Below are 13,198 nucleotides of genomic sequence, written 5' to 3'. Positions count from 1 at the left end.
GTAGATTCCACCCGCCTTCATCTCCACATCGGGTGGTTTCAGTTTTTGCACAATATCTTCAAAGTGATAGGCTCAAACTCCCTCCCTTTGATTTGAAATGTCACTACTTCACTACTACTATTTGAAAATTCAACATTCTAATAATGTTTGCTGAATATAATAAAATGGAATGTTTCCTTAACGTTTGTATAACAGAAAAAAAATAATTGTTAAAAGAACGTTCAGAAATAACATGCATAACCTAATGAGAACATTATCATCATATACTTAGAATTTTTTGTTTGTTTGCTAGGACCCAGTTCCCAGAACAGCCTAAGCAGATAAGTGTATTCCTGTCTTTCACCTTATGCACTGTCATTTTTTTAAGTCAACGGTTTGACTATATGCCTTTTCCGAAGCCTCTTCAACACACCAGCTTGTTGGGAAATGGATTCCATCACACCCTGTTCATGGACCATTAACTGCGTTTCTTCAGGGCTTCCTTCATGCCTTCTTTCATGCTAATTTTCCTCCGCTCCCATTTGTTCATCTCTGCTGGAACATCCCCTTTGGAGGGGAAATAGTAAAAAAGTTAAACTAGCATCCTACTACAGCAAAATCCATCCTACAGTCACTGATTTGTGTGTATTCATCCAAATTGAGCTCAGTATTCTTTTGTTTATGTTGCATCAGCCGATCTTTAACTTACTAGTATGCATGTAGTGTCACGCAAAAGCATGATGCTTTGATTTGATCATGATTAATTGATTCCTCATGGAAAAGTGACCCTTTCGAAGTGGAACTCAACACTGCGTCATAGAGTTTACGCTATGGGAACGAAATACCATATGCCATACTGAACAAATGCCTGCTCACTGTGTCCTACAGCTCATTACTGTAACTGATCCGGGGTCAGAACTGGCTAGGTAGATCACAGACTCACTGCATCTTCCAACCAATAAGGAGGGGTAGAGTAGAGCACTTGCTGCCCAGACCCTTGCCCATCAGTTCTACCATAAAGACTCAGAGGGCAGGTGAACGTTTTCATGGTATTTATTCCGTAAAGTATTAACAGATGGTAGTGAGCTACAATGATTAATGTTTAGTTGTATAGGAAAGTTCTTTGGCGTTGGCCCCGTCCTTAGTCCAAATCCTGGGGATGCAGATTCGTCTGATCCTGCCTAAAGACGAAGGATGAACAGGGGCCAACCTGGTGGTGGTGGGGAGGATGGAGGGGAACATCAGCGTCATTAACTGCTATTGACAAACAGAGAGTTCAGTGCTTATATACTCCAGGTGTCAAGTAGGGATTGGCCAGACCTATTAGTACGAATGAATGACGTGGCATTAGAGTGTTCCTGATACGCTAAAAGCTACATTTCCAAGTGGGGAACTTATTCCAAGGGAGCAAGTATTCAGCATCCCGTCGTAAGGACCAGGAAAGGCCTCAGGACAGAACCTTGTTCTCTTAACTGCCTGCTCTACCTATGGAAGCATTTTCAGGAGACCTGGCGAGAGCATCACATCAACTCCACATCCTCCTGCACTCTATCACCGATCATCACGGAGCTTAAAGGGTTAGTTCACCCAAAAATGAAAATTCTGTCATTAATGACTTACCCTCATGTCGTTCGACACCCGTAAGACCTCCGTTCATCTTCGGAACACAAATGAAGATATATTTGTTGAAATCCAATGGCTCAGATAGACCTCCATTGGCAGTCATGTAACTTGCACTCACAAGACCCATAAAAGGTACTAAAGACATCGTTACAAAGTCCATCTCACTACAGTGGTTCTACAATAATTTTTATAAAGCAACGAGAATAGTTTTTGTGCGCAAAAAAAGAGATAAAAATATCGACTTTATTCAACATGTCCTTGTTTTTCGTGTAGGCCTCAGACGTGAACTCACGAAGCAACACGACGTACATGTTGAATAAAGTCGGGGGTTTTTTTGCGCACAAAAACTATTCTCGTTGCTTTATAAAATTATTGTAGAACCACTGTAGTGAGATGGACTTTGTAACGACGTCTTTAGTACCTTTTATGGGTCTTGTGAGTGCAAGTTAAATGACTGCCAATGGAGGCCTTTCTGAGCCATCGGATTTCAACAAAAATATCTTCATTTGTGTTCCGAAGATGAACAAAGGTCCTACGGGTGTCAAACGACATGAGGGTAAGTAATTAATGACAGAATTTTCATTTTTGGGTGAACTAACCCTTTAACTGCCTGACCTCTTCAGTGGGCCAAAACACTCCAAACCTCTAGGGAAGTGCTCCACCCAATAACAGGTCTCCTAGGGAACTAGTTGACGTATAATCCTCTGACTATTACCTCCAGTATGGAGGGGCTACTGAGAGAGTGGAGTAGCCCCTCCTTACTTGAGGTAATAGTCAGAGAATTATACGTCAACTAGTTCCCTAGGAGACCATAGCGCTCTCATACTATTCTCTAACAAGTTGCTTTTGTCAGCTGATGGTCACCTATTCCTACAGTTCCAGCGAATTACAGAGATTGGGTCGCTAGCTGCTAGTCCAATTTTAAACTTTGTCCCAATACTCCTCACAAACTGTTAGGAAATCATGTTAACATAGTCTTGATGACTTTCTCTTTTCACTAGGCACCCTTATATATCCTGCCGGGGCACATGTGACATCACCTAACCACGGTAGCCAATCATGTAAGATTGTCGTGTAACACACATGCTTCAGGCACCGGCTCACGTGGAGCGTTCCCATAGCGTCGAGATCATGACACAGTGTTAACTTCCACTTTGAAATGTTTGTGCTAATGTTTTGAGAATATTATACAAAGACCATATAACATTGGTTCTTTACTAGACTAGAATAATGTTTGTTCATAACTGAGAAAAGGATAGGCCACAGTCCTGCGAACGTTCCCTGTTAGCTGGGAAGACACACTTGGCTAGTCGAGTGAAGAACCACGTCTCTAGCCTTTGAGATAATGTTTGTCCTCGGGTGTAGTGGAGTGGATTGAAGGGCTTTGAGATTGAGCTTATGGGACCAGGAAAAGGATTAGATTCAGTTTCATCCCCACATGAACACTTCTGACTTTCTCCTTCCTTCTCTGTCCTCACGGTAAACAAACAAACTAAACAGAATAAATACAATTTTAAATCATTAAAGGGTAACTGAACCCTAAACCAAATTTGTTTAGTTAATGATCTGTAATACTGGGGCTTTATTAAAGCAGCACTAGGTAACTTTTCAACCTTCATAATATATTTTCAAAACTCTTGTGATGATACATCGACTTACAATAGGTTGAATGACACGTCTGCCATAGCCTGACGGGGTCTGTATCGTTTTTAATCGTACTTTTAAACTTCGGGTTTCGGGTAGTAACCAGAGAAAAAAAAGAACTACAAAATTCGACTGCTTTACGGCATACACATCACTTCCACCACCACCCCCACTTCCTTAAATTCGGACGTGCGAGAAAAACTATCATTTGTTTGCCGAATGTTATAGTCATGGCCGAAGCAGCACAGAAAAATAAGAAAGCAAAGGTTTTGTCGGAGGAAAGCAAAAAGAGGAAACGAGAAAGTGATGGGATTGAAGGCAGGACGAGGATCAACATTGGGCCAGCGTTTGCTCGTTGGCGTGAGCTGGAGGAGGAGGGGCTACATTCTTGCAAGTAAATACGTAATACATACAAAATCATATTTTAGGATACCTAACATGTCTGTGATATTGGTTTATTTGTCTTTCCTCAAGCTATAATGCAAATCGATTTTTCAAATTGGCAGATTCATCTAGGGTAGCTTAATATTATAATATTAACGTTATATGGTTATTACCTACCACTCAAACATTGAATTAAAGTATCATATAGATTCTGTAAAACGGTAACCAATGGACTAGGCTACTATAATGACGCTGGCTTGTAAACGTGAGCATCGCGATCATTTGGCGTTTGAAAAAAATAAAACCCATGAAATTACATTCATATGACATGCTGAAACATATGCCACTGTACCTGGGATGAAGACATTTCACACGCAACGCAAGCAGAACACCTGCATGTGAACTCCGGCTGTGTTCAGGGCTATCATGGTTGTCATGTCAATAAATGCACGTGCGATGCATCCCCTGATGTAGAATGACAGTTTACGACAGTAGTAGAGGACAATACTGTTTCCCAACTGTAGGGGGAGCCCGAGAGCAAAAGTTACCTAGTGCTGCCTTAATGCTGTTCATTGATTCGAGTAAATGTTTTGACATTTGAGTATAAAGTGTTTTAATTCTATAAAATATGGTGTAAAACCGCCAAAGTGCTGCCCTCTTAAGGTTGAACGGTGGCTACTGCAGTTGAATTTTCCTATTGGACGTTGTGGTACATCGTGACGTAGGATGGTACTTCCAACGGCTCACTATCTGCGCCCCTGGCACGAGCTCACCACGCCCTCAGAAATGTTTCCCCCAATCACATGATGAGAACGGCTTCACTCAGTATGAACTCTCATGTTACATGAGGTAGAAACATTATGAATGAAACTGACTTGACACTTGCTTTAACATTGTATTGAAGAAAATACGGTTAAATAATGCAGTTGTCAGTACACGTCAGGCTTTTCTTGCGATATTATTGCCGCCTGTCATGTGTACAGATAATTTTCATACATGAGACGCACTTTCAAACCCTGACACGCAAGTGGTTGCCGCGGACGCGGTAACGGACAACAATACCGTAACGTGCTGCCGTATATAGTCTAACTTATTTGAGGAAATCTGTTTATAATAGGCTTTTAGGTCTGAACAGCTCTGCTGTTTCACTAGCATCGTCGGCATCGGGAGTTAACGCAGTTTGAGCAGTGGCTCGTATTGATAAGGCTCTGCGTCCGTGTCTACTGACAATTCACCCTCCTCCACTTCAGGTGAAGGTGGGGGAGAATGACCGCTCTGTTGCAAAGCTGGCGTCACTCCAGTCATTCTCCATCTTTGCGACTCGCGAGTCAGACAGCTGTCAATCAACCCGTTACTGCGGGTCTCAGGTGCACACCCTCCGCTCAGCCCCGCCCTCGGTTCGTCCCCTCGGTCTCCGCTGGGCTCTGCCCACTTTTCCAGCATTTTTCAAAATTTGCCAGTGGGTGGAGTTAAGCTCTGAGCAGGGGTTTAGTTACCCTTTAAACATCATTAGATTAGTTTGATTCAACATTTGTTATTGTTCTGCAGAGTACAGAGGCAGTGAAATTCAGATCTAACCAGAAGTGCAAATAGCAAAAAGCTATTAATATCTTAAGATGCAATTGCCATTTCAGTGCAGATGACAATTAAAGAAGGTGCAGTAATGTAATGAAACATCAGTGAAGTTTTGTGGGCATAAAATATCTATTTTCTTTTGCCAATAGTGTGATGTATGAAGCACAGTTTAAATAGAAGCCATTTCAAAGTAAGCTGCTGTTTCTGTTGGTCAGTGCAGCGAATGCAAATGCTCAACCTGTTGCAAAATCTGTATGGGGAAATCTTTCACTCGGACATTGAGTGGATTCCTGTTGAAATTACTGGATTTTCTCCAGGACATGGTGCAACACCTGCAAACATGCACAACTAAACAAATACCTGAAGAACCAAAAAGTCTCAAATACAAATTGGTAGAAAACACATATGAGTTGGTAGCCTCATATAGCACAATTCACTTATGTGAATTAACCCTGCAATCATGCTGTATTGTTAATATAATCATGGTGATAGTCAAGGGTGTTGTCTGAAGTCAGACTGGTGTGGGTGCTGTGCAGTGAGATTATCTGTTTTATAATTGTCATTGTCAAATGTCTTTTGTTTCTATAGAAGTACAAGGAGTTTGAGCAGTCAGTGAGGGTGGAGGAGATTGATGGGATCAAACTGGTGAAGAGACTTGCTAAGAAAATGGAGCAGATGTTCCACAAGAAGGCTGAAGCCATAAAGGTGAGAGAGTGAGAGTGAGAGAGAGAGACTGTAATACAAGGTTATTCTTACAAAGACTTTAGACTTTATCAGCATAAATTTGGTCCTTGGGCCTGGTTATCATGTCAAGAACCACAATATTAGACTGGTGTGCAAAAACGTGTCTCCACAGGCAGTAGTACAGAAGAAATTAACAGAAAACTTGTGTAGCAACCGTCATTTCAACCATTCCAACAGTGTAGCTAGTTAGAATACAGGAGCAAGATGTACAATACAGTACAAATCAAATTAAAATAATCAGTCTCTGTTTTCTACGCTGTTTTTCACTAAATAAAAAAGATATTTAATAATTTGATTCACACCAAATAACTTTTCAGTGAACAGTACTTAAAATAAAAAAAAATTGTATTAGTGTGAAGAACATTTAAAAAAAAAAAATCTAAAGAACCTTTTTCTTCTATAAATAACCTTTTGTGGAATGGAAAGATTCCATGGATGTTAAAGGACTAAAGAACTTCCTAAACTCCTGAAGTGTAAATCAGGAGCTATTTAAGCATCTCTACAATAACATGGAGGGATTGTGAAACTTAGTGGCCAGATTTAAAGCACATTAATCATCAGCAAAATAAATGTGTATATTGCACCATAAGCCAATATATAGCTAGGCTGACGTCGTCATACTCAGATTCTAGTCACAATATGAGTCTGATGCTGAGTTCACACCAAACGCGAATAGGGCATCAAAATCGCATCTACCGCGTCTAGGTGGACGCTTGAACATTTTGAATCCATTCACAGTAAATTGGACGCGCGTATATATCGAGCGTTTGAAGCGAAAAAGACGCGCGTTCAAGGCGCTCCAGGAGAATTATGTCATAAAACACCACTCTGCTTCTTTTCATTTTCATTAAAAATATATATTAAACATTAATAGCCACACAAATGTGGTCCAGGCAACTCCTACATTATCTTCACTGCATGTATATTTAAATATCCTTAAAAATAAAGTTATGAAACTTCTCTTTGCCCTCAGTCAAAACGATTTGGCAGACAAAAAAATGATAGATTCATGACACCAAAGATCGCCCGTTAGATCTACACAAGACGAAACCTTACAGGACTTCAGAGCCAGCGGCAGATGGCAGAAGGACTAGCCGAGGAAAGGCTGCTCTCGCCGGGGTTAATGAGCGCTGAGCGTCCGGTGATCGCCTGGATCTCACAACTCCAAAAACGCAAGATAATTTTTTTTAAATAGGCGCTCTCTTTATAAATAAACCACAGATTTGAGCTTTAAACAACTACATTCTCACCTGAAAAAGTCTTAAAACTACATTTTGTGACACAATAGTAGTATTTTTAAATTATGCAGGGTTTCTCATCATGTCACTTTACCATGTGACAGCAGCAAGCAGGCTCCTGATTGGTTAATGCGGTGTGAATTGACGGCAAAGTTACAATTTTTCAACTCGGGCGTCCGATGCGAATTCGCTTCAAACGCGTGAATGCTTGTCATAAAAGCACCGCGTGTATCGCGCAAGGCGCTCAATTCGCGTCCAGTACGCGCGAATGACGGCAATTGGACACGAATTGAGCGTCTTGCACAAATTAGGCGGCATCGGGTCCATCGCGCCGCGCAAAACGCGTCTATCGTGCCGGAGGACCTCCAGACGCGCGTCAACACGCCTTTCCATTGACTTAACATTGAAATCACTTGCTCCTGACGCTCTATTCGCGTTTGGTGTGAGCGCAGCATTATACTGGTCCATTGGGCTGGGAATATGGGGCCGTGTTTCAATCAAACCAAGAAAGAAAATGCCTCTGCACTCAATTGGATAGACCTACAACCAATCAGAGCAACGGAGTAAGAGACATGTTGAGCGACGCATAGTTGTCAATAGAACTCAACTGCACGCATGCTGGAAGAAGTAGAAGAAGATGAGTGTAAACGATCTTTGCAACTGACAACTGTGAGGGGGGTGAATTTATTTTTATAACTCATTCGTTTACATTATATAAAGCATTAAAGTTCTGCATAATTAAGGGCGTGGCCACTTCGAGTGACAGGTGGATAGCCATTTATCTGCTGTCTGTTACGCCCGTTTCACACATACTCCGTTTGCAGTGCGTATGCGGTGCGTATTTTTTTCCGTACCCATTTTAGCGGATTACAGCTTTCACACTGCACGCGGATGCTGTCCGTCAGTCCGTTTCCGTACCGAGTCTATTTTTTGCTGTGCTGCACTGCTGAATTAAAATGACAGCACATTGTTCACATTAAAATAATCATGTAAGTTACTGATGCGAAAATCTAGTAATTTTACCACAGATGCATATCATTTAAAATATACTCTGTTTCAAAGTCAACACATGGCTTTTTTTTTCGGGTAAAGCAAGGAAGCAATACCTTACCTGACATTTAGGTAAAAAATTTGAAATAATGGATAACACTCGTACATTCTTGGAGGTGGAAATACAAAGGTCTTTATAACCTGTTTTTTAAAAGGGAAAAACGAAAGAAAAGAGAGTCGGCTGTTTTTGTATAGCCTATTGTAAATTTAAAATTTAAAATGTTTATAGGCTATAACGTTTAAATGTTTTGCCACTTGTGTGAGCTAAATCTAAAGAAGGCTACTAGGCTATATAAATATAAAGTGATGAATTGAATAAAATGTTGTTTAAATGTACTACGTTAAAATGTGACATCTATGAAAGTGTAAGTAATTGAGAATTGCAATTCTGACAAGCCATGTTCAGTAACAACTTTTGTATTTGAAATAAAAAAAATACTAAATAAATGCTGTGTTTGTGGTATACAACCGCGGATCAGTTGCGCGCTGCAAACGCAGCATGTATGAAAGCACAACAGCGCGTGCTGCTCCTGCACCGCATACGCACCGCAACACGCACCACATACGCACTGCAGACGGAGTATGCGTGAAACGGGCGTTCCCTTTCGTTCAGTCACTACGACGTAACGTTAGTGACTAACGAATGGGGGTTTCGCTTAGAAGCCTATCAACTTCGAGTTTTGAGAAAACGCCCAATGGCGTGCCAATGCCATGGGGCATGCGGAATTTGCATACGTAGCTCCGCCTCACTGCGTGAGTATATAAGGAAGTACGAGGCAATATCGCATTATGTTTCTGCTTTCGGAGCCAAGAGTACCTACCTCTTCACTCCTACAGCCTTCTGAGACTCTGTCAGCTTCTTCGAGACGAGCAGCTTTCCAGTCGGTGTTGGTGTGACGGCGCGTTCCAGTGATCGCATACTTCCTGCCTGCTGATCTGTGCAGTGGTCTGCATCCAGCTGGTGTGTGTTTCCCTGGGCACTTCGGCATCGACTGTGAAGTTTCCTCTCATAAAAGAGCTTGCACGTGACGCGTCCTTTTCAGGATGTTTCGTCCGTGCACTTCTGGGTGCGGTAGATCGCTTTTTTCTTTCGACGGGCACGAGCGCTGTGTGACGTGTTTGGGCTTTCAGCACGCTCAGGCAGCGCTCGTGGATGACTCATGTTCTCTCTGCGGGAACCTGGCCATCTCAGTGCTACGATCGAGACTCCGTGAATTCCGTGCTGATGCCGGAACGAGAGTCCCCTCCGTCCCCCCCCAATCTGCGGTCTCCTCTGGAGGCGGCACTTTGGCTGGTGACCAGGGTGATCTGAGGGTGACGGTGTGGAATAAAGCTCCGACGCTAGTTCCTCGGCCCACACCCCCCTCTCAGGCACTTGACCCGGCCCGCGCTCAGGCGTCTACATCGGGGCCGGCTCCTGCTGTCCCGACTGTGGCGTTTGGCGCGGCGGAGGAGGAAGTGATGTCTATCGCCGCATCACAAGGTGGGCTGGAGTCATCTGAGGATTCGGCTGTGCTGCCACCTTCGGGTGTCCCAGCATTGCCCGAGTCGGACCCAGAGTTGACAGCCATGCTCTCTCGGGCCGCCGCAGCGCTTGGACTGGAGTGGAACCCTCCGCCTCAGCCCGAGCGTTCGCGGTTGGATGATTGGTTTTTGGGGGCGGCGCGTTCGGACACCCGTCCGGCCGCTCCTCCAATACCTTTCTTCCCCGAGGTGCATGAAGAGGTCGCGCGTTCCTGGAAGGCCCCGTTGTCTTCCCGTGAACGTTTGGCGGCCTCTTCCGCCTTCACCTCTCTCGATGGAGCCGCGGCTCATGGGTACACTGGGGTCCCCCCAGTCGAACGTTCTGTTGCGATGCAACTGTGTCCACAGAGCGCTTCGTCCTGGCGTGGTGACCCAAAGCACCCCTCCAAGGCCTGTAGGTTTTCGTCATCTCTGGTGGCGAAGTCCTATAGAGCTGCGGGGCAGGCCGCCGCTTCTTTGCATACCATGGCAACTCTTCAGGCTTACCAAGCCAAGTTGCTGTGCGATATGCACGAGAGGGGGGCTGATCCAGGGCTCAGCAATGAGTTGCGTGCCGCCACCGACCTCGCTCTCCGGGCGACGAAGGTGACCGCGCGCTCCCTGGGTCAGGTGATGTCCACAAATGTGGTCCAGGAGAGACACTTATGGCTCACCCTGTCTGATATGCGCGACGCCGAGCGAACACGTTTCCTCGACGCCCCCATATCACAGGATGGGCTATTCGGCGGAGCGGTCGAGAGCTTCGCCCAACAGTTCTCGGCCGCTCAGAAGCAGACTGAGGCAATAAAATACATCCTGCCCCGGCGGTCAGCTGCTGCCTCCACCCCACCGCCCGCGCAGGTGCCTCAGCCTGCTCGCCGCCGAGGACGTCCTCCCGCGGCTTCCTCCGCCTCTGCGCCACCCAAGCAGCAGCCTCCACCCGGGCCGCGCAGAGGCAGCCGCAGGAAGGCGTCCCAGTCCGCTCCAGCCCCGCAGCCCGCGAAGAAACGCCAGGCTAAGCGGCGCTCCTGATGCGGACGGCTCAGGGATGGGCAGTTCTTTCCAGGAGACGGCGGCAGGGCCGCTCCTTCCCCCGGTGGAGGGCCGGGGGAGAATCTTTTGTTCAGCTGCTGGCCCCCGGGTCAGCAGCACCCTAATGTGGTTAAAGAAAGAACTGACAAACCCATCCCTGAGCCCCCAGAGATCGGTGACGGCAGTGCGCGCCACCCTCGGGTCACGCCACTCTCGTCCCTCTCTGTCGCCAGCCCCCTGGCAGAGCAGACCCCCGTGGAACGCGAGTCCTTCCCTGGTCTCCTCTGTCAGGGCGCAGCCGTTAACCGTGCTCCGACCCGGGGACGCCCAACAGCCTCCCCTGTCCGCGCCGGTAACGCTGCCTCGCTGCCCCACCCGGGGTACGCCTACTGTCCGTATGACCCCGTTGGTGCAGTCTCTGGAAGCCTGGCTTCAGCTTCCGGGGCTGTCCCGCTGGGTTGCCCGGTCCATCGCGCCGCGCAAAACGCGTCTATCGTGCCGGAGGACCTCCAGACGCGCGTCAACACGCCTTTCCATTGACTTAACATTGAAATCACTTGCTCCTGACGCTCTATTCGCGTTTGGTGTGAGCGCAGCATTATACTGGTCCATTGGGCTGGGAATATGGGGCCGTGTTTCAATCAAACCAAGAAAGAAAATGCCTCTGCACTCAATTGGATAGACCTACAACCAATCAGAGCAACGGAGTAAGAGACATGTTGAGCGACGCATAGTTGTCAATAGAACTCAACTGCACGCATGCTGGAAGAAGTAGAAGAAGATGAGTGTAAACGATCTTTGCAACTGACAACTGTGAGGGGGGTGAATTTATTTTTATAACTCATTCGTTTACATTATATAAAGCATTAAAGTTCTGCATAATTAAGGGCGTGGCCACTTCGAGTGACAGGTGGATAGCCATTTATCTGCTGTCTGTTACGCCCGTTTCACACATACTCCGTTTGCAGTGCGTATGCGGTGCGTATTTTTTTCCGTACCCATTTTAGCGGATTACAGCTTTCACACTGCACGCGGATGCTGTCCGTCAGTCCGTTTCCGTACCGAGTCTATTTTTTGCTGTGCTGCACTGCTGAATTAAAATGACAGCACATTGTTCACATTAAAATAATCATGTAAGTTACTGATGCGAAAATCTAGTAATTTTACCACAGATGCATATCATTTAAAATATACTCTGTTTCAAAGTCAACACATGGCTTTTTTTTTCGGGTAAAGCAAGGAAGCAATACCTTACCTGACATTTAGGTAAAAAATTTGAAATAATGGATAACACTCGTACATTCTTGGAGGTGGAAATACAAAGGTCTTTATAACCTGTTTTTTAAAAGGGAAAAACGAAAGAAAAGAGAGTCGGCTGTTTTTGTATAGCCTATTGTAAATTTAAAATTTAAAATGTTTATAGGCTATAACGTTTAAATGTTTTGCCACTTGTGTGAGCTAAATCTAAAGAAGGCTACTAGGCTATATAAATATAAAGTGATGAATTGAATAAAATGTTGTTTAAATGTACTACGTTAAAATGTGACATCTATGAAAGTGTAAGTAATTGAGAATTGCAATTCTGACAAGCCATGTTCAGTAACAACTTTTGTATTTGAAATAAAAAAAATACTAAATAAATGCTGTGTTTGTGGTATACAACCGCGGATCAGTTGCGCGCTGCAAACGCAGCATGTATGAAAGCACAACAGCGCGTGCTGCTCCTGCACCGCATACGCACCGCAACACGCACCACATACGCACTGCAGACGGAGTATGCGTGAAACGGGCGTTCCCTTTCGTTCAGTCACTACGACGTAACGTTAGTGACTAACGAATGGGGGTTTCGCTTAGAAGCCTATCAACTTCGAGTTTTGAGAAAACGCCCAATGGCGTGCCAATGCCATGGGGCATGCGGAATTTGCATACGTAGCTCCGCCTCACTGCGTGAGTATATAAGGAAGTACGAGGCAATATCGCATTATGTTTCTGCTTTCGGAGCCAAGAGTACCTACCTCTTCACTCCTACAGCCTTCTGAGACTCTGTCAGCTTCTTCGAGACGAGCAGCTTTCCAGTCGGTGTTGGTGTGACGGCGCGTTCCAGTGATCGCATACTTCCTGCCTGCTGATCTGTGCAGTGGTCTGCATCCAGCTGGTGTGTGTTTCCCTGGGCACTTCGGCATCGACTGTGAAGTTTCCTCTCATAAAAGAGCTTGCACGTGACGCGTCCTTTTCAGGATGTTTCGTCCGTGCACTTCTGGGTGCGGTAGATCGCTTTTTTCTTTCGACGGGCACGAGCGCTGTGTGACGTGTTTGGGCTTTCAGCACGCTCAGGCAGCGCTCGTGGATGACTCATGTTCTCTCTGCGGGAACCTGGCCATCTCAGTGCTACGATCGAGACTCCGTGAATTCCGTGCTGATGCCGG

At 45.3% G+C, this 13,198-nt stretch overlaps 1 protein-coding gene across 1 annotated transcript in view; it reads left to right on the top strand.

Moving 5' to 3' along the window:
• The window catches only part of cacna2d3a (calcium channel, voltage-dependent, alpha 2/delta subunit 3a), a gene marked incomplete at its 5' end in the record, with an annotated part of 142,230 nt that overhangs the window by 13,358 nt on the left and 115,674 nt on the right, over window positions 1-13,198 (top strand). Inside the window, one exon of the mRNA XM_079826478.1 lies at window positions 5,794-5,910. Within this exon, the coding sequence (XP_079682604.1) occupies window positions 5,794-5,910 (117 nt within the window). The remainder of the gene's footprint in view (window positions 1-5,793; window positions 5,911-13,198) is intronic.

The sequence above is a fragment of the Gobio gobio genome (genome assembly GCF_949357685.1).
Source record: "Gobio gobio genome assembly, chromosome: 10".
Classification (NCBI taxonomy): Eukaryota; Metazoa; Chordata; class Actinopteri; order Cypriniformes; family Gobionidae; genus Gobio; species Gobio gobio.
This window is presented reverse-complemented; position numbering and strand designations above follow the sequence as displayed.